At 38.7% G+C, this 21913-nt stretch overlaps 1 protein-coding gene and 1 long non-coding RNA gene across 2 annotated transcripts; one reads left to right on the forward strand and one right to left on the reverse strand.

The window, feature by feature from the left end:
- Positions 1-10633: 10633 nt before the first annotated feature.
- On the reverse strand, positions 10634-14859 carry LOC137464836 (uncharacterized). Its single transcript, XR_010994447.1, has 3 exons — positions 14596-14859; positions 14017-14146; positions 10634-10792 (listed from the first exon to the last, which is right to left on the reverse strand). It is a non-coding gene; the product is annotated as an uncharacterized lncRNA (long non-coding RNA).
- An 873-nt stretch (positions 14860-15732) lies between these two features.
- GZMA (granzyme A) lies at positions 15733-20692 on the forward strand. The gene is made up of 5 exons (XM_068175876.1): positions 15733-15889; positions 16590-16734; positions 18414-18552; positions 19214-19486; positions 20252-20692. The coding sequence occupies exons 1-5, from the start codon at positions 15829-15831 to the stop codon at positions 20408-20410; spliced, it is 777 nt and encodes a 258-aa protein (XP_068031977.1). The 5' UTR covers positions 15733-15828; the 3' UTR covers positions 20411-20692.
- Positions 20693-21913: the final 1221 nt, after the last annotated feature.

The raw sequence follows: 21913 nt of genomic DNA on the forward strand, positions 1-21913 counted from the left end.
CCCTAACACGAACAGAATTACTTTTCCACACTAATGGCCTTCATGTTTTAATACTTAGGTCCCACATATAACAAAATCTAGCCAGTTTTACTGCTTTCCTGCCTAATGTTAAGCAAGAGCAAATCTTGCTTCCTTCCCACCCTGCATGTTACACACACGCCAGCAATGAGTAAAATATTCCAGCAAACGAGGGAAATATTTCACCAGGCTCACCCTCCACTGGTCACATTGCTCTCTCAGTTTGAAGATTCTCCCATTTCCTGCTTTTCAGACTGAAGAGAATTTCCTTTAGATTGAACACTTCCTCATCATTCTTGGAACAAGTCCCTCCCTGTGGATATTCTCAGTTCAGTCAGAGGGAAAAAGAGAAAGACTTTTCCCAGGCTTAGCCTGGCAGAAATCTTTCTCTTTTTCCCTCTGACTGAACTGAGAATATCCACACCTTCCCATCTTTCTTGTAGGCTTCCTTCAGGTACTGGAAGGCAGCAATTAGCCAAAGCCTTCTCTTCTCCAGGATGAATAATCCCAATTCTCTCAGTTTTCTTCACAGGAGAAGTGCTCCATCCCTCTAATCATCTTCATAGCTCTTCTCTGGACTTGTTAATTAATAGTTAATGAAATACTCATAACTATTACTTTTTAGTACAGGAGTGATTTAGAATTATTAAAGTAATATTTAATTTTTTCCTTTGTATTGCTTCTATTCTAATTATTCCTATCTTGATTTTCTATGTGGTTGCAGAGAGATTTGTTTATTTATTGAAATAAAGGCGTTGTAAGAATGTGTTAATAGGGCAGTTTCTTGCTTTTTACCAAAAAATGTATTAATAATTCATGAAGTCTCTGAAACTTATTGTTTATATATTAAATGTAATACATGCCTTTGTAAGTAGCTAAGGTATATAAGTTCCTATTGTATTATTATATAAGGGCTTTTTTTTAATAAAGGCTTTTTTGCTTATCTTTCTGTGGTTCCTTGCTTTAAAAAAACCTGTGCCACCTTGAATTGAATTGCGATTATATTACACCTACTTGTAATCTGTTAGACATTAATTATGAAGTGCATAAATCAATCCAAAAGAAGCTCATTCAGATGCTTGTGGGGTTATAAGCATACTGGGGTAGAAGTGTCTGAACCAGCTGCCACGTCACTAATAAGATTAGGATACATTTTTTTAAATTAGCAATCTGTAATTAAAAGATATAGCAGTCATATGAAAATGACTTGCTGTAATTTATCTGACTACGATGAACTGATTCTTCTGGCAAGTATTCAAGAAAATTATCTTGAAAATCTGATGGCTTGTTTTGTTTTAATTCTATTTTCAAAATGCTTCTTCCTGATGCCAGATTGTACTGCCCAAAAGGAAGGTTACTTTTACAGCTTGCTAGATAGTAGGCAGCTCCGTAGTCAGTAGATAAAACACAGGCTTTGACTAGAAGCTGTGTAGGCATCCATGCTTCAAAAATACCACCACAGCTTCAGGAAACAACAGTTGTTGATAATCGATAACGATACCCTCTGCACTGAGAAATAGAGGCTTGTTTAAAAAAATAATTAACAAAAAATTGAAAATGCAGTGCATTATATGTACAGTCAAAACTAGCAGAAAACATCAGGCATTACTGCCCAGCCCAAGAGTAGTATGAACCTGAGGACCAAACCTAACTGGCATCTGCACCCCAGCGTGATGTGTATGAGCCATCAGTCCCCTCTCATGGACAGAGGCAAGGGCTGTGTTTCAGCACTGTGTGCTCTGCTCAGTGCCCTACACCACGTCAGTGCCATTTGTCAGCTCTTTTGTCAAGTGCACAGCTTGGTCAGCCTTAGGGGCTGCTCTTTGTGCCCAATCATGACTATGTGACAGGCAACAAGCAAGTCAGACCTCTCAGAAAATAATCCTTATGAAATATTGCTTACCTGGAATACCTCAGTAAAAACAGATACAGAGGCAAAAGTGTGACAGAGAAGTCAGCTCCGCACAGACAAAGTTGAGAAGTGCGAGCATAGACAGGAGCATATGCCCGGCCAAGGGTAGAAGGATTCCTCAAGCAGGATCCCTTAATCCACTCATAAATTTCCAGTTAAGATAAAAATAGCCCACGAGAGTTGGTCTGGTAGAAGAAGCCAGTGTTAAGGAACTAGGGGGTACAAGGGGACACCTCACAGGCACCTAGAGATTACTGCTAAGGTATTTTGGGTTAAGAGACCAGACTAAATTTCTATCACTGAGTGAAAATGGAATTGCAAATGCTGTGTTAGTATGTTCAGTAAATTGCCATGAGCTGCTCAAAATTAGCTCTTCTCAATCTGGTAAAGAATGTGTTTCCAGCCTAATTTTTTCAAGCTTCATTGGTATCTGTCATTGCAAAACTGTAACATACATGGATCTGTTCTCTGTGGCTTTCTTGTTTTGATCTCAGTTCTGAGAATCAGCCCAGCAGTGCTTTTAGCAGTGAATGACACCAGTGGTCACCTCCTTTTCCTGGACCTTTCTTCTGCCCATCTCTGGCTGTAGAAATAGTTATCCTTCCACTATGTGTTTTCAGAGGTGCTAACAAAATCCAGAATTGTGGGACACTTTGCAGGACTCCTGCCACTCTCCCTGGCCCAAAGTGCCCCACCTCACATAGAGAGGTGGGAGGGCAGGCACTTCCCTCCTATTACACAGGGAGGGAATAAAGCCTCAGGGGGGACAGAAATTGAGTCAAGCCTGCTGCTTGATAACTGTTGCTGGGGGAGAGGCTACTGGCCCTGGGGGCTGATATGGGTTCTGGTAAAGGTTGGGGAGAGCCACAGAGGCTTGGCAGGAGCAGTCAGGCCTAGCAGTAACACCTTTCCACATGCTTCATCACCCATAAACAGAAAAAAGATGATGTGAATGAAGTAATTGCAGGAGATCACACACAGGAAGCACAGCTTCCTGTACTGTAATGAACGTGCTGGGTTATGGTTTCCAGATTTTATCACTCACTCTTTTTCATCAGTGTCAGCCACTGTTCACATAAGAGAGGAAGTGAAGGTCTTGCCCTCGCCAAGTTGAACACCAATTTGTGGCCATTGGGCTGCATGTTGTGAAAAGTCTCCTGTCATTCACCTCACCAAGTTAAAAGGGACTAATTTGTGTTGCAACATCCTCTGAGACCCCTAGCTGAAAAGTGAGAACAATGGTACATTATTCTTTTCACTTTTATATATCATTTGCTTTTTTCCCCTCAGTTTTTCCCAGTTTTCTCTGTATTCCAGTACTGAGCCAAATCTCACTGACATCTCCTAAGATCTTCCTTCCCACAGTCTTGAACAAGAACTGGGTCTAAGCCCACACACAAGACCTTGGCAGGTTTTATTGCACTATGGCCAATGACTGGCCCAGTTTTGTGGTGTCCAGTTGCTTCTCTCCTACATATATAACCTTTATGATATAAAGGATATATCCTTGTTCTGCTCTGCTCAGAATTGTGACACGGCTCCTGGTCAAAAATCAAGGCCAGCGGGTTGTTGCGCTGGAGCTGTTTTTTCATGCCTCTGCAACATCTCAAAGTTTACAGTATTTGGTACATGTTAGTGCAATAAGCACAGAAGCAGAGAAACCCTGCAAATGGTCACTTCAAAACTGTTAGTTACAAAAGATCTAGAAAATATTTGGAAGTACAGCAAGCTAACCACAAATTTCTTCAGAAACACACCAGGTCCTTCTGTTACTAGAAGTCTGTGGAAATCCACAGCTAGAGTCCTGTTTGTTTTGACAGATGTTAGGAACTATGTTAAAGAACTATAATTACATCTATTACAATCAGTATTTATACTTTTTGAGCAAACTATTAACTGAAAGAGTGAGATTATGAACCAAGCTGGGAGATGATTTTGATTTGATCAACAAACAAACAAAAAAACAACAATAACAGACCCAACACCCACCCCCCCACCAAAAAAAAAAAGCACAAATAAAAAATATTTGAAAATAGGAAGGAAAAAATCTAGGGAAAAAAGACTGATATTATTTTTATCTCTATATTTGTATCTTTATAATGCAGACTAATTGGAAAGCTGTTTCTCTCTATTTAATATTTTAACTCTTTGAAATTGAATTTAGATAAATAAATATTGAATAATGGTAAAATGAAGTATTTGGAGTTTAATTACATCAAAAATAAATATTTGAAGATTTTAAGCTTTTGTTCTATTTTTTTCTCATTCAGCAGACCTCTCATTCACTATCATTCTGAAACTGAATTTTTGTGCAAGTACACAGTAACAAATGTTGCTTTATCCCAGGTGCAATGAATACTTTCCTATCCTAGTAAGAAGCAGAGTGGAATCCATTACAGATTAAGTTTACTACATGGCAGTTTCCTGCTAAAGCTTAGTAAATGTGTTTATCTGTACAAATGTGGATACTTTGAACTGTTCACAAAAAACCGTGGTGGTGTCAGCAAAGCTGTAAAGCTGGGAGATAAATTTCAGAGGTGGTGCAGTAAAGTAGCAGCATCCAGCTCTAATGCACAGCACAATATTTATTAAAATGCTCGTTTCATGGATCTGTGTAACTGGAAGTCATTCTTTTTATCCAGTCAATACAATCTTCAGTCAGCTGCGTAAAAACTCCAGGTATACTTGTATTTTCACATTCTTCTCCAAAGAAACAATCCTACAGGACTGACCAGCACAAATTAATGGCCCACCTGAATCTTCCTGGAAGACAAGTAAGAAGTAGCTGTCAACGTGTCCATTTCTCACCAGAGGAGCATGCAGTGCCACGTGCAGTGCACAAGCATGTTTGGAAACGTTGCCTCTTGCCTTTTCCAGCCTATGAAATGGAGCATTTGGCTTACATCATTCATGGAAGTTGGGTGAGGAATAAAGAGAGGTTGCTTTTCAAACCTGAGGGAGCCTTTGATGCAAATGCTGTGGACCAGCAGAGTGCTATCATAATTCTGTTTCAAAATACATTTTTTATTGTTAGTATAAAATGATTCTCACCTCTTTATCAATTGTCTCTTCTAGATTCAGCACAGAAAGCATCAAAAGCAAGATCCAAACATCCCTTTTGGGTATATAGTTAATTCTGTACTATTCAGATATTGATTTCTGAAAAGGATCAGATGATTGAGACCCTGATAGCTCTGCTTTTTCTCCCATAACTACAGGTGGTGTCTAAGGAAAGCACCATAGCTAGTGAAATATACCTGAAATTAATAGATAATCCCAGCTCAAATTCCCATACTCTTGATCCTGATTGGTACGCTGACCTAAACTAAACAAAGTTTTAACACGTCTTTTTCACAGCAATAAAGTCTCTCACAAATGCAGTTAAAATCACTTAAAATATGATCAGCCTCCTAAGATGTCTAACATTGCTTTGTTCCCAGTGAAAAGGGAATCATTGTTAAATATATGTCCCCCCACTTTGTAACTTTGCTTCTTACCTCACAAGTATCCCTCATATATAATTTACTTTTCCCTGTAGCACACAACATGTTGTTAGTTTTATTTGGGTCACTGGCATAATGTTTGTCACAGCTTTTTCTACTGACAATTTTAAGAGTTGTCTTCTTGAGATATTTCAGTGGCTTTCCTGATGATGTGTCTTCCCAGCCAGCCACCTGGCAGAGTGTGCCAGGTTCAACATCTTCAGAAAGGTCAGGCAGAGGCAAAACAACAACTAACATATTGTTAGTTTTATTTGGGTCACTGGCATAATGTTTGTCACAGCTTTTTCTACTGACAATTTTAAGAGCTGTCTTCTTGAGATATTTCAGTGGCTTTCCTGATGATGTGTCTTCCCAGCCAGCCACCTGGCAGAGTGTGCCAGGTTCAACATCTTCAGAAAGGTCAGGCAGAGGCAATAAATAAGTTGCACATATTTATTCAGCTTAGCAGCATCACTCAGCTAAAAAGGAAAAAGAAAAAGAAGGAAAAACATGGAAAAACTAGATTTCTTATTCAGAAAGGAAGTATCATACAGTTTCAATTGTCATTTAGTCTCATTTTACCAACACTTCCCTTAAAAATCACTTTTCACTACTTAGGAACTGATCCTGAGCCTAATTAATTGCCCCTTGAAAATTCACAAGACTTTCCATAGTAGCAGGAGAGCAATTTCCCATCTACAGCAGCAGTAGTGAGTTCAAGCCCAGCTTTCCATTGGATACGGTGGGAAATGTAAAACGTGCATGGGAGTCAGGTTGCTGGATCTACGTCCTGTTCACAAACCTAACTTGCCACTCAACTTTGGTGTTGAAATCAAATTCTGGTGCTTGACTGACAGAAAAGTCTCAAAGCACAGTGTGATGTGCCCACAAACAAAGATGAAATCAAAAGCTATAAGCAATTAGACACGAAAGCAGCAATATAACTGAGGAAAAATCAGATCTCAGTCTATTCAGACTGGCAGTTTTTGCCCTGAGACATTCTAAAGGGGTTAAATGATTCAGACTGTCTGTGTTTTGTTGGTCTTTGCCTGACAGATCCATCCTTCCTCAGAGCTACGTGAAAACACAGCCAAACCCTAACATATATCCTCAGTGTGTTTTAAGGGCTCATAGCTCCTGAATAGACATTTTCAGTCTTATGATCACTGCACCATAATTCATTTCACAGGGTGATACATGGTTCTCAGCTAAACAATTCTGACTTTATACCTTTCAAAAAATGCACTCCAACTAATCAAAAATTTATTTTTAAAAATCTTTGCAGTTATTGTTGCCAGTGCTGCTGGAAAGTTCCAAAGATGGAAAACTTATTCCAAGCCATTTAATACTCCATTACTGCAGAAGTGCAGAGATGGGAGGTAAGCTCTGGTACTAGTACTATCCCTGATTCTGTGTCAAATACAAAGGATTTTGAGATATCTGTATCATTCTGGAATAGACTTGTGATTTTAAGCTCTAGAAATATTACTTCCTAGTGATCCATTTTGGTTTTGTGCTCACAGATACTCTGGTGCTCCTGCCAAGTGGCCACAGGAGATGAGTGACATGAGCCTGGTCTATGTGGATATTCTCAGTTCAGTCAGAGAGACAAAGAGAAGGTTTTCTAACCAGATGAGAGCCTGGGAGACAGTTGGGAAGGAACGTAAATAATCCTCTCATCTATCTTGTTGTTCATATTGTTTATAGATAGGTTCTGCCACCGTGCGTCATTCACTGCACGCCAGTGGTGTGAGATGTTTTTACTCTAAGACCAATTAAATTAGTCTGCACAATGTTCTCTGTAAATAGAGCGGTGCATTTGAAATAAATCAGAGTTCATTCTCTTTGCCTTTGATTTGGAGTAATTTTTGTTCTTGTCCTGCTCTACAGCAACAGGTCTTCACTGACAATGAAGCAGAAGTAGAATGCTCTCTAACATCTGAGGGAAGGAGCTCCTCAGAGATGAAACATGATCAGGTGCTTGAGCCACAGATGCCTGTAGGTGTTCTAGCTAGCACAGAGAGGGACATGGTTACCTTCCTCCCAGTGTCATTGCCATGTCAAAACAGTGATGCCATCTAAATACTAAAAACCAGGTTCCAGTCACAGAATAATAGAATCATAGAATGTTACAGCTGGAAGGGACCAGCTAGTCCCAACCCCCCTGCCACAGGCAGGGGCACCTCCCTATAAATTCTTACACCTCTGTCCCACTTTGGCATCAGATGATAATGTTGGAAAGGACAATTTCCATGCTTCATTCTGCAGTGTCCTGAGTCTCCTTCACTTTGTGACCACTCTGTGCTCCTAGAGCTGAGTCTGTATATCCTGTATTATCCACACTTTCACTTTACTGGCTTACACCAGAAAATTAACAGCAAATTTCCTTTTTACTTAGTCCAGCACAAGATCTAACTCTGGGATAGAGATGTGAGCCAGACTCCATTGCATACATCCCTTCAGCATTGCCTTTGAAAAATTACTGAAGAATGGTTGCGGTTTGGAGGGGATTGCTGCAGTGAATGGATTAAAAAGAGAGTTTTAGAGTACAGAATGGGCTTGAAATATCATATCTGCTCACAGACCCAGTGGTCCTCTAAGTCATCTAGATTAATACAACCAAAAGTAGACTGTTCTGTGATATTGTTGTCTAAACAATATACTCTTCAATATCAAAGAGTAGTCAAAATGATCATCAGCAAGATTCCTTTCATAAAAATATAGCAGTAATTAAAACAGTACCTTGAGGGGCATTATGTCATTATCAACGGCCAGTCAAACTGACAATGAGGAAAGGTTTCCATAATCCCAAATATCTGCTGTTCTTCTTCAGGAATGGATGTCTGATGAGCTCCAAGAACAACTGTTTTCCAATTCATCTATTCTGTAACTTATAGAAAGTATAGGAAGAGAAAGGCACTACAGGAACTGAGCAAAATCTCTGAGGATAATCAAAAGACATGAAACACAATACCATTTCATTTTACAACAACGCAATTAAAACAAAGCAGGAAATCATTCATTTCAATGTTTTGACATGAGCTTCTTTTTGTCTCTATAAAATAATGTTTCTTTACTGCAAATATAGTTTAGTGAAATAATTGTGGGACTGACCTCCAGAGATTTTCAGAGTTTGGAATTAATTTTGTGAAAGAGCCTCCCATCTTTATAAGGGGAGTTGCTTGCACAAGGACAGCTGCTACTGATGCCTTTCATCAGTAAATGAAACTTTGCTGACATCAGTAGCATGTCAGAACACACATCAATACTCAATGCTTATCCTGAGCATTATGCATAGAGGAAAATGCTCTGATAAAGTGAGTATCTTTAATATTAATAAACTTTTTGTCCTTAATTCTCTAAACACAGGATTCAGCACACTAAGGAAAAAGGATGTGTGTTGCCTAACCCAAGATATCCCAGTAGTGAATATTAAAAAAAAAAGGAGAATGTTGAAATTCAAAGAGTTATGCATTCACTGCCTGCTAATAAACATTAATAGTTAAGCAACCAGTAAATTCTGCTATGTTCCAAGCTCTATGAGTATCATCAGAAATGTATTTATCACAATTGTCTTTTTTCATTTTGCCCTGCTAAACTCAGTGCAGCCCACTAATTTGACATTGCAGAATACATACCACCGGTTTCCTGTGCTTCATTTTCAGAACATAATCTCAATAAAAACAGAAAAATTTATTCAAGCCTGAACAAAGACTTTATCAATACAAACTATAAAAGAACAATTTTCTTCATTCAAGATGCATGTGTCACTGAAAGACATAATTCATTTATACATGGAAGTCTGTTTGTGAAAATAACTGCAAAGACAGTGCTGTAGTCCAGAAATTTCTCTTTTCATCTACAAAGCACACTTCCTCAGAGAGAATGATATGTCTCTCAAAACTTTGTCTCTGTGACTCTAACAGGTGGTTCACAGGCTACACAGAGATTCATGTTGCTGAATTCATGCTGCTTTGCCTAAGAAAACAATTATTTCAGACATCATTAACACACGAGATCCATTAGTTAGGAAGTTTTACATGCACTGCAATTGCACCAGGCATAGAACAGGTGTTGGTGGGTTTTGAGTGAGCATTATCTTACAGCTTAGGAGAAGGAAACCAAGCTGGTTCAGCTTGCCCCAACAGCAAAGACTTAAAGTCAGACCAAAACTATGTGCTGTAAGAAACACAGATCAGTTAGCAGAGCACGTTCTCCACAGGATCAGAGACAGACAATGCCCTTTCTACTGAACAGCTAGCAAATCTGAATTTTTATAAATGTATCTGACTGGCTATCTCTGACATATCGACTGAAGAATAAGAGACTCCAGATCCCATTAAAAAGTCCTTTAATTCTAAAAATGAATACTTGGTTATGTTTTATAAATTTACTAAAGAGAGAATGCTAGGAATTAATATTTCTACCCCTACAACCAAATCTGATTCAGCTGAAAAACAGTGAAAGTCAAATTCACTTAAAAGGAACTGAGTCCTCTGTTTCAGACTAAGTCACAGAAGAAGGCTGGCCAACCTGCCCACACTGTGTTTAAGGAGGTCAAGTTTGCACAGGTTTATTGTAACTGTTTTCCTTTTAGATAGTCAAAATAAGAAGGAAAAACTGCAGAACTAAAATACATTTTGGGGAACATTTTAAGAAAAATAGGGTATTTTACTTCTTAATGAACAGTAGATGTCCCCCTTACCTTGAGTCAGCTATTCAACAGCAGAGCATCCCACCTGGGGAAGAAGTGCTTCTGCTCACATTTAACTTCTAAAAAGGACAAGGTTCCTTGTCATAGTCATGAATGACATTCTGGGTTTTGAACCTAGGTCACTCAAAATGAGAGGAATAGTGTCCACATCTAATTCAAATTCATCTCTCAGGGTATTTTGAAGCTTAGTTCCAGGCACACACATAAGATTTGTTGAAAATCCTTGGGACATATTCCCTTCTCTAAGACATTGCTTTCTCCCATGCATAAAGAATTAATTTGGTCTCTTAACAGCATAGTATTTATACTGTAACTTTGGCATGATCTCACTAACAAAGGTAACTCTGCAATGCAGTTTAGTAGTTTATAGCAACTAAAAACAATGGCAAGTTCTAGGATCATTCTAGTGAGAGAATTGCAGCTTTTAACAACCTATCAAAAAAATCAATACTCACCTTTCTTCATTCACCTTTCTTCACTTCAATGAAGAACTAAAATTGCCCCATTTTAAGATACTTACTCACAAGGTGCTGTTGTGAAAACCCATTGTTTTTCCACACGAGTTCCTCCATAAAAAACACCTAAACTCTTTGTCGCGGATAGCAGCCACATAAGGCCAGGAACGAGGATGCACTTCATGTCCTCCAACAATTTCCTTGCAGCAACCTGAAATGCAATTATATTATGTGTTATGCAGAGGAACTAGGAATTTGGATATTTTTACTCTTAGGTGAGTACTTGCATCTTGTTAGTAGGGTAACAGCAATTAAAGATAGCAGGAGAGCAGAAGAGTTTTCAGGTGTCGTAGCTGCTGCTATTTGCTGTCAGGAGCACTGTAAATTGCCATGCACTCATTTGTATTCAAATGTCCCCTACAGGAAATGTGTTTGGAAGTTTTTACTAATAGCTCCCTCTCTTGAAATTTCCCTTTACATCATTAATATTGTGTTATTTTACTGAAGATTGATTTCTCTAGATTCTCTCCTCCAGTTTCTTTAACACCTGCCTGATTCTTGAAACTCCTAATAAAACCCAAATAAAGCCTAATTCCTGAATAACACCTAGATGTCTCAGGGTATTCAATGCACTTTTTGGCTTCAAATGGGAAAAAAAAAAAAAAGAAAGGAAAAAAGTGTGAAGAATTAAACTGGCCATCTTTAAGCTGGTGGGGGAAAATGGGAGAATGAATGTAAGGGCAACCTTAAAAGGCTTCAGAGAACACCAGTGTGAAGGAATAATCAGGACATGTAGAGTTCAAAAGTTGCTCGTAATCAGTGGACCCAGATTGAGTAAACTTGGGGCACATGAAGTACAAAAGTCACTCCTGTGGACCAAGTTACATCAGTAGCCAGCAATTGCTCCACAGAACTCCACTGCCCAGGTAAAAATCTTCAGCTGAAAGACTGAAAAATATTAATATGTAAATTAACAAGAGCCATTGAGAACTGTCAAACATCTGTTATTTTATAAGATAAGGAATATAGGATATAAAAGACAAGCCAAGACCAGCCAAACACATGTAAGACAAAGCAATTTGTATTTTGTTAAAAATAATTTTGGGAGGTGCAGCTTTCAGATACAGAAAACCCTAGACTATGAAACTGCCAAATGCAAAACAAAATCTAATCCATGGTCACACAAAAAAGATAGTTTGGTGAGACAGACATTTCTGTATTGTAGACCTCTGTGTCTGCATGCATGTCTTGCAAACCTTGCTGGTAAACCACTACAAAAAAACCCAGTCTGCCCTTGCGTGAAGAAGTTACAAAACTTGCTACCACATTCATTATCTTTAGAAATAATCTGAAATATAACTTGCCCAATATAATTAGGTCTCATTTTTATTCAAGAATTAGAGAATGGCAGGTCTCAGTCTCATTGTTGAATGAAATTGTAACATAGAAATGTTTATTTCTGTGTTACAGAATCTTATTAGTTAGAACCCAGTTTGAAAACATGATGCAGCACAATTCATGTTTCAGAAGACTCTTCCAAAGCTCTTTTAAAAGAAAACAAATTACTATTAGAATTCATCAGCTCTTAAAATAGCCAGCTCCAGCTCCCCCAAAGTCATTCTCCATTCTCCATCTAATCCCAGAATTATTCACCCAGTGGAGACTATCCACAGGTAATCACTGCAAAGAGATTCCTAAAGGCATAATTATGTTTGTCCTTTATGACTTTGCCCTCCCAATAAATAGCTGGATTCAAAAGCAGAATAAGAGACAAAACAGGAAACAGATTCATGCTCTGGCCAAACAGAAAGTTTGTTTTCCCAGAGCATAATAGCTAATGCTGGATTCTTTCTGGCAAGTACTAGCAACATCATAGAAGGAATGCTGATTTGCTGCAAGGCTTTGAGGACTCCTTGAGTTTACTACATCTACTTGTATTTCTGTGCTACGACATTTTCCACTGATATCACATAGCAAATAAATGGAAACAGGGACACTGAGTGAATAGCTGAGGCAGAAAAGACAACCAGGTAAGTACCATGAGGCACTGGTACCAGAGAAGAAAATAAAATAGGTATGCCCCAGCATATATTCTGCCCTTTCCCCAGCAAGTCCCTGGGAATCTGTCTCCCAGCCACTAAGAGATGTATTCAGACAGACTGGGGTGGGACTGGGGATGGGACAGCCCAAGGTGAAGACAGGAAAAGTGTGGCAGCTCTGCCTTGCTGTGCTCCTGGCAGCTGCCAGCTCTGCACTTCTGTCCTGTCCTCCCTTCCCAGCCCAAGAAAACAGCCCTTCAGCTGAGCTGAAACTGCCTGAACTCAGTACCAGCAAATCTGGAGGGTTTAGAGGCACAGTTTAAATTGGTCTCTTGAACTGGTGTCCTAAGATCACATCTGATGCTCACCTCAAGCACCAAAGAAAGCAGCATGAAGGAAGAAGGAACAGAGTCACTGCAGAAGGAAAATGGTCAAAATGACAGAGTATAAGATAAGGGATGGAAGACCTCAGCACAGTAATGCACAGATCTGAAAGTGATCCACTGACTCATGGGCCTGAAGCTCATAGGAAACCTCCCCAAAGGCAGAGGTTGGACACAGAACTGCGTACACACCTTGTTCTTTTACTCAGGCAGTGGCTTCTGCCGAGGGAGTGGCTCTGCTTTGTGAGTGCTGTAGAGAGAAAGGACGAGTGTTTTGCTTACAATGCCTCACTCCTCTTGAAGAACAAGTGGGTAAGCAACAGAGGAGCTAATAAAAGAATTTGACTTGAGAAGGAAGCTTTGCTTTGGGGTTTCCCTTTAAATGCATAAGGCAAATAGAATCTAAACTTCACCATAAATTAACTTATTTCCATAACGAAAGGAGCCCAGCCAACTAACTGCACATCCTAAAATTTTATGTCAAATTTTCAGTCTCAACAATGTAAATTACAAGGGGAAGAGAACTCTCTGACAAAGCATTTGGGCACAAAATTGGTACTGGTTATGTGCATATCAATCTCATCTTTAATACCCATGCCATTGGGGATTTTGCAGATTGTCAGAGAGATCATTCAGAAGCTTGCACAGAAAGTCATCAATTGATATTGAACAACAGTTTAGACTCCGTATTTCTAATTCTAATTATGAATGTCAATGGATCTCTCAGAATTGGAGGGGATTTTTGAAGAAGCACGGATATGCTTGTACCTATGGAGTTTCAGAAGAAACATCTTTAGAAGTAAGTATGATTTAGAAGTAAATAGAAATACAACTAGAAATTGAAAAAAAAGTATAAACAGGCCATAGAAGATTAGGTTTTAGATAGCAGGCATAGATTTACCTGTATCTATTTACCTGGAAAACATCTAGGAAAATTTGCTAATATTTTATTCCGTATCTTTCAAAGAGATTTTCCTTGAAAACAGATCAGGCAAACATAGGATGATACATACTAAACCTCTTTTTACTGACCATTGCACCTCAGATAGGACCATCCAAGGATGAACCATTGTAGCACTACAAGTTTAAGCAAGTCTGAGCATAAAGGATTTTTGCTCACAAGTGTTCATCCTGATCATGTCTCTGCATAGTCCAGGCACAAAACAGCATCAATATGGTAAGAGTGGTAATTAAAATATCATAAAATTAGACTTTGTCAAATAATTGTGACTGATAAAATAAAGAATTGTACCTATGATACTTGGTGATATTGTGTTCAGGAGAACAATGTAAAGAAGAACATCAGTGCTACAAAGTGATGATAATTATGGGGGATGTGCTAGTAATGAGGAGAAAAATTTAAGAAAATTAAATCTTGGTGAGCTTTAGCAGTGCATGGAGCTGTCACCTTGTCACATACACGACTGTGTCTCAGCAAAGACACATCAGTGACAAAGAGCTCCACAGTCTATAAAATTAGACCTACACCCGCCTTCTTCAGAAAAATTGCCAAGTTATCCTCTGTCTCAGAAAGGAGAGCAACAGCAAATTTGAGCAAGGTCTGCCCAAGGTCTTCTACATGTGAAACTCACATAGTGCTGGGCCAACTGAGCTCAAGATATGATACAGCAAGAACTCAGAAGATTTCTGCAAGCTCTTCATTGTGGACTCCCTTCTGCAGATTGCCTGTTGTGAGGCTCAAGACTTCAAGAAACCTTCCAGTCTGTGTGACAGTGACATTTCACTAGTTATAGAATATATAGGTTATAGAATAGTTGATACTCCAAATGATTTAATATTGATGCAAGTTATTTTTATTATTTGGATATATATTTGCAAGGGAGAAATTGTGCCTTTACAAGCTCTAGATAAAACTTATTAACAGAATTGTAGAATATCCTGACTTATTAACAGAATCGTAGAATAGCCTGTGTTGAAAGAAACCCCACATGGGCCATTGAAGTCTAACCCCTGGCTCTGCACAGGACACCCCAAGAATCACACCACATGCTTAAGAGCATTGTCTGAACATGTCTTGAGCTCTGTCAGGCTGGTGCTGTGACTACTGCCCTTGGGAGCCTGGTCCAGTGCCCAACCACCCTGAGTTTTCAGGACTCAATTCAGTTGCATAAAACTCAGCATTTAGTCACATTTGAGATACTGTGGGCTTTCCAAACACAGACACAGAGCTGGCAAATCTGGCACAGTATCTTCAGAAGACTGACAGCCTTCTGCACCAGACCTAAAACACTTTAAGACACTTTAAATATCATTATACCCTTAGCAATAGGCCATGAAACCACACTTAGTGCTTTAGGAATGCTCAGCCAGTGCAAACCTAATGAGTTAGGATCATATCCTGAAATGAGAACACATCAGATTCGTTGGCCCTGAGGGTCTCCTGAGCAAAAAAGGTATTTCATTAAAGGTGAATGGACTGGAACTCATGTTTAACCTGGAAGCCACCTGAGGTGTCTGGGATGAAACTATACAACTTCACATGGACAACTGAATCAGCCTAAATTTATGTGAGCTGAGTCACACTGTGTTTCACCCCTATACTCATACATCAGTTCTCTGCAAATGCTACAGACAGAACACAAAATGGGGTAGAGTCTGTCTTCACACCACAGCAGATGACGCAAATTCTCAGTAACACTTCTGCTGTAAAGTACATCATGGGGGAGGGTTTCTGTCTTTGTCGTGGTTACCCCCTAAAGAGGAAAAACAAAACCCACATCCTCTTAATTTATGTATATATATTGATAGATTGGTAGCTAGAGATATAATAAAGACTGAATAAGAAGGAGCATCAGACAGAAATCATGGGTGCTTTCCTCCCTTGGTACATCTTCACTGCTCTCATTCTCCTGGTAATTCATGGAGGTAAGCATGCAGTTTAATACTTTTGAAGGTAAGTCCTGATGTACAGAATTCTAGTTAAGCGAACATGTATTAATGTAAAGGAATTAGTCACAACTATTATTTGAATTCTTATAATTAGTTCCTCTCCACTGTCTGTGTGTGTTTGATCTTTCACACAAACAAAATAATTTCTGAATGGGTAGTCTTAAGTAAAGCTGCAAAGTCCAAGCTGTTTGGAGGAGTTCTGAGTAGACAGCATAATGATTGTCTCACCTTTCTCTCCAGAGCCATACACATACCTTAACTGCTTGATTTTCTCTTTTTCTGGAAACAGATTCACATAATGTGGTCTACACTACACAGTCCAGGTTCCACGCACAATATTTATGATATGGGAGATCTGAGGTGGTTACTCACAATGAAAGCTAAGAAATTAACTGTATCAGTAGTCTTCAAGAAAAGAAATCTGTGCAAAAGCAACAAAACTTTGGTGTGGAGTTTTTGCCCAAGCTCATCCCACTGATCACATTTCAGTATTACTGAAATGTAATGAAGTAATACTGCTGAACTGTTTTAAAATTCTACCCTAAAGACCATAATTGTGACATATACTTGGGTGTCTGTATGCTTTCTAATTACAGCAGCTGTGTTTTCTAAGACACTTGGAGTGTCTTACAGTATTTGCTAGCTCAGCTGTGTGTCTTGTGGCTTACATTTTTAGGTTTGTGTGTGGATATCATTGGAGGAATTGAAGTAGAACCACACTCGAGACCATTCATGGCCCAAATCAAGGGATCACAAGGAATTATTTGTGGAGGAGCTTTAATTAAGGAAAACTGGGTGTTAACAGCTGCACATTGTAAAGTGTAAGTTCTCACTCTGATTTAGCGATTGTCCTTAGTGAGTCTCTGATACTTCTGTTCAAGCAGGAGAGTTAGTATCTCTGGTAATTTTATCCATTTACCATGACCATAATCATGTTCTGCTTACTGTGCCTTATAGGTTCTATCAGCAAACTTGTTATAGTGAGTAAAAAAATAGGACAAAGTATACTGATCTCCACTGTTTCTGAAGAGATATTTAAAAACTTCTAGCTGCACATTAGCATAGAATAGCAACACTGAAGCAGTGAATTTGGGGGCAAGTTTTATTCCTGTTTTCGCAGTCAACCTGTACACTAGATGAGAGGAGTGTTCAGTCTAAACTGCTGCTCTGAGAACAAAAATTAATTCTTGTAATTTTATTCTGTAAGAGATATGCAGTTCACCACAGAAAAAGACAGCATGTGGTTAACACAGGAGCAAAAATCCTCCAAATAGATGACAGGAGACCCTGAGAGATCTCTGCCTTACTTGGTATCTTGGCTTGCCAGCCATTCTTTCTTCTCCCACCCAAATCACGATGCAAATGGACATTTGGCTCTACTGAGTTCTTCAGCAAGGCAAGAAGTGAGTTTTGAATTACACATCCCACCCCCACTTGTTTTTGTGGGGAGGACAGAAGCTGCTGCTGAGACAGACCTCACTCAGGCTCTGTCAACAGCCTGACCAAGACCAGTGAGCCACTGGACTCTGCTAACATCAGAGAAATGCATCCATCTCTCCTGTCCTTGTCCAGACAGGGAGATCTGTAGGACCTACTATAAAGAGACCACTGGACCCAAAAGCTGCGTATTAACAGAAGGTAAAGAATGCTTCCAAATGAGATTGCATTTAACAGAAAATACAATTAATTATTAACTTAATGATGGCTCAGTCAACAGACAGCTCTCAATAGATGAAGGAGCAACCACTTTCCCAGGATTGCATTTTCCACAATAAGACATTAATGAGCACCAACATACACATCTCCTAGAATATTCTCCCATTCAACTGTAGAATGCATTGTTTGCCCAAAACCAGCTGTACCTGTGGTCATATAGTAATGTCTGCTTGACCTGTTTGGCCAAGGAGTGGTCTCTGGTCTCTGGTCTCTGTCAGAGAGCCACTGCAGGCACAACTCTGCCACTTGAGCATCTTGTAAGTACTGGAAGTTGCAGAAAAACCGAGAGAAGAGGAATGAGCTGTGTCTCACACAGATTCAGAAAATGGTGTTGAAATCTGTTAAAGCAATGATACATTTCAATACAGTCAGGACATCTCTGAACTAACAGTGCTGCGGCCTATTTTCCTAAATTTTCAGCACAAATTACAGAGGGCACAGTTGGTGAGACAAGTACCCACAGCAAATCTGGTGCATCCACCACTGATTTAGTTCCCAAAAGGAAACAATAGGGATAGATCCAGAGCCAAGTACCTGAAACCTTCCCATGCTCCTGGGAAGATGAAAATAAGATAGTATGAATTTTGATTCACTGAGTCATATTTTTCTTTTTAGCTGTTGCATGAACAGGGTCATCTTTTAGATATTTCTAAATTACTGTTGCTTTTCAGGCACAGGAAAAGAGACTGTACCAGCTGGTCATTATAGCACCACATTAACCAGCAAAAAATGTAGGGTTACATCAAAGTAAATCCAAGTAACATGTATGTAGTCCTCTTCTCAGGAAAAAAAGCAAAGTTATTCTTGGAGCTCATTCATCGAAAAAAAGAGAAAAAGAACAGCAAGCTTTTCAGATTGCAGAAGACATTCCTTATCCATGCTACGACCCCAGTGCCAAGGAAAATGACATTATGCTGCTGCAGGTACTGACTTATATATCATTTGTGGAATATACACACTACACTGAACCATTTTCTTCCTCCTTCTCATCTAGACAGATGAGCAGAGAGAGTTTCTGGTGGCTTTTTTTCTGGGGTGATATTGTCTGGTCTGCTAATCCAGCAGCCTGGGGAATTGGGGATGCACTGGTAACTAAGGCAATCAACAATTTCTGTAATGGTTGCCACGGCTAGTATACAAATTCTGGAGCTTGATCAAGATATTTAAGTTTCTGGCTTTTCCATAAAGGAATAAAAATTCTTGCAGATAAAACATTTGGTTAAAAGCACTAACATTCTGTCTGAAAAATAGTTCTAATTTAAAATGTCTAACTTTTCTGATCCTCAATTTTGCCAGCATCAGTAATTACTGTTATTTTGTCTTCTAAATGGTCTGAGAGCCAGAGAAGTAAAATAAGATATTTTTTAGAGCTAATAGATCAGCAGAAGGTAAGTGGGATCTCATGAGACAAAGAATACTCATTTTCCTCATTCTTACATTGATGACATAAATATTGTCAAAAGAATTGAGGAATCTCAGAAAGGGATTGCATTAATTACCACAATGGGAAAGATACAATGATTAATATGCAAGGGTCTCTGTTAGACTCTGTGCCATAATACCTATTTTCCATATCTTCTACAGCTTCAGGGAAGAGCAAAACTTAATAAAGCTGTGCAACCAATCCCCCTGCCTCCCTCAGATGATGATCCCAAACCAGGAACAGTTTGCACAGTAGCAGGATGGGGGTTGACTTCTAATCGTGGAGACAAGTTCTCTACTGCCCTCATGGAAGTCAATATCACTGTCATCAGGAGGGAAATATGCAACGATAAAAAGCATTATAATGGCAAACCTGTCATAACAGAGAACATGATATGTGCAGGGGCTAAGAATGGAAAAAAGGATTCATGTAATGTAAGTAGATTTACTATGACTGCATAAATTGTATAATAAAAATAAAATATAATGTACCAGCATTATACATTTACAATCTCTGTCTCTCTTAAAATCAATGAAGATTTTTATCAAATATCAGTGAATTTACCAAGGCTTGTTCTTCTAAGCCTTAAAATCAAAACTTAAGATGAGTAAATTCACCTTCACAGCCTTTCAATATTGCAGTTGTATCCAGGCATAGCAGATAGCAATCCTCATCTTCAATAAAATGAGTTTACTACTAAAATGTCCACAAAACAGCTTACGGGCCCATTCACAAGTAGCTGGACAGCTTATTTGATGTCAGAAGACTTTGAAATAGGTTTTGCTGATAAAAAACATTTTGACTGGGTCCCAAGTCAAGTACACAACTGTGTAAGAACTACCACATATTAAAAGATTTAAATATTGCATTTTAAAAGGTATCAACTCCTGGAGACTTACACTTTCCATGAGGAAAGTTTTCAGCTTTTTTTCTTCATTTTCAAAGAGATTAATTCTTCCTCAGCACTGAACTAGATTCATTCCCCATTACACACACTTTAAAGATTAGATTGAATTCTATGACGCCTTTTTTTTCATTAGTTTGGCTGTCGGAAATCTTAATTTCCAAGGAGGAAAAAATGATCCTTAATAACACTGGCTACATTTTTATTTTCTCCATCTAACTAGTGAAAATTTTATTTAAGGGAAACATTTTTGGCTTTTGTTGATTTGAACGACTATATTTTCCATTTTTTCCAGGGGGACTCTGGTGGACCTTTAAGATGTAATAATGTTATGAGAGGCATCACTTCATTTGGGAAGCCGAAGAAATGTGGCTCTGCTGGTAGCCCCGGTGTCTACACTCGACTCACAAAGCGACACCTTGAGTGGATAAGGAAAACCATAGGGGGGGCCTAATAGATTGGGTTTGGGTCACATGTAAATGAAATGGGCTTTTAAAAACAGCTTCATTAGTCTGGTAAAAGAGGTATTCTCACATTGAATATTGGCAGCTTGATGTAGTTCTGCTACAACAGCATTTATAGCTTATACTGTCAGCTATGGAGTCATTGGGGGTATTTGGGACTGAGGATTCCAACAGCCCTGTAGTGCACGTTCACACTCTACATGGACTGGTATTTCAAATCAAGAATCTAATCCTTGTTTGGGTTCTCACTCTTTGTTGAGTATATATAGTACTCTTTTGTACTGGGACTTCTGCAAAAACCCTGAATGTCAGTGGTGTGCTAGGTACAGACACCTAAAAAACTTCGTTTCTGTGCAGCAAAACTCTTGGTTTTATAGGTGTAGTGGATTGCTAAACTTCAGAAAATTAAGTTGTAGCGACTGTGGGACATAAGTAATAATCTTCTGTCTTGTATTTGAAACCTCTAGATCTTATCCCTTTATGTACTTTGCATTTAATAAAGCAATGGCAATAAAAATCTACTGCTTTCAGCTGTCAATTTATGTGGAAAGCACTGTCTCTTGCAGCATAGATAGTCTATGTACTATCTGTAGGATCTGTTTACTATCTGTGTAATGTTCCATACATGTTAAATGTTTGCAAAACATACTAAAAGAAGCAGCATTGTGTTTAAACAATCTTCTGAAAACCTATGCTTCAGAGAAATTACATGACTGTATCAATACGATACAGCACTGTTGATAATATAAAGCACTCTTAATTTTATGATGCCAGTACTGCTGTTTCAGACATGCAGTGAAATTTTTAAGTGCTTCAACAAGCATTTATCAAGTAGCAAATAGACCTCTTGTGAAAAATGTTTCTGCCTGTTTCTGTATTAATAGACTTGGGCACTTTCAATGCCATGAGCCCCTCAAAAAGAGCTTGGTTTTATTTTGTGTTGCTTCAAGAGGTTTTTGCTTGAAGGTAGGCATTAGCTAAGAGAAAGCAGGGAACATTCAAGGGTGGAGATATTTTGCACTGATTTTCATTTTAAAATTGTTGCTCTGTCCATCCTAAGCAATTAAGCACTGCTTTACAAAAACAATGAGAAAGCACAAACTAAAACTTTTTTACACAACTCCCTTTACTTGATCTCATTAAGAAGAGACAGTAGTTTTCTCACAGAAGAGGAAGGGTGAAGATAAAGAAAGCCTAAACTACAGGGATCTCTACTGAAGTTTTGATGATGAAAAACATCTTTTTTTCCCTTTGTTACAAAACATTACACAGTCAGAATTTTCCACATTCCTATTCTTATTCATAAATGTTTTTTCTCACTCTTGGGACGAACATACAATATGTACACACAAAGGGACACACAAACACAAAAGCAAAGCAGGAGCAGAGAAAAATATTCCCAAAGATTGCATCAGAGAAACTGAGAGGAGAATTTGACCCACTGACTGCTACCAATACCCAAAGCAGTCACTTGATTGTGTCTTTAAAAACAC

Source organism: Anomalospiza imberbis, chromosome Z (genome assembly GCF_031753505.1).
Source record: "Anomalospiza imberbis isolate Cuckoo-Finch-1a 21T00152 chromosome Z, ASM3175350v1, whole genome shotgun sequence".
NCBI lineage: Eukaryota > Metazoa > Chordata > Aves > Passeriformes > Viduidae > Anomalospiza > Anomalospiza imberbis.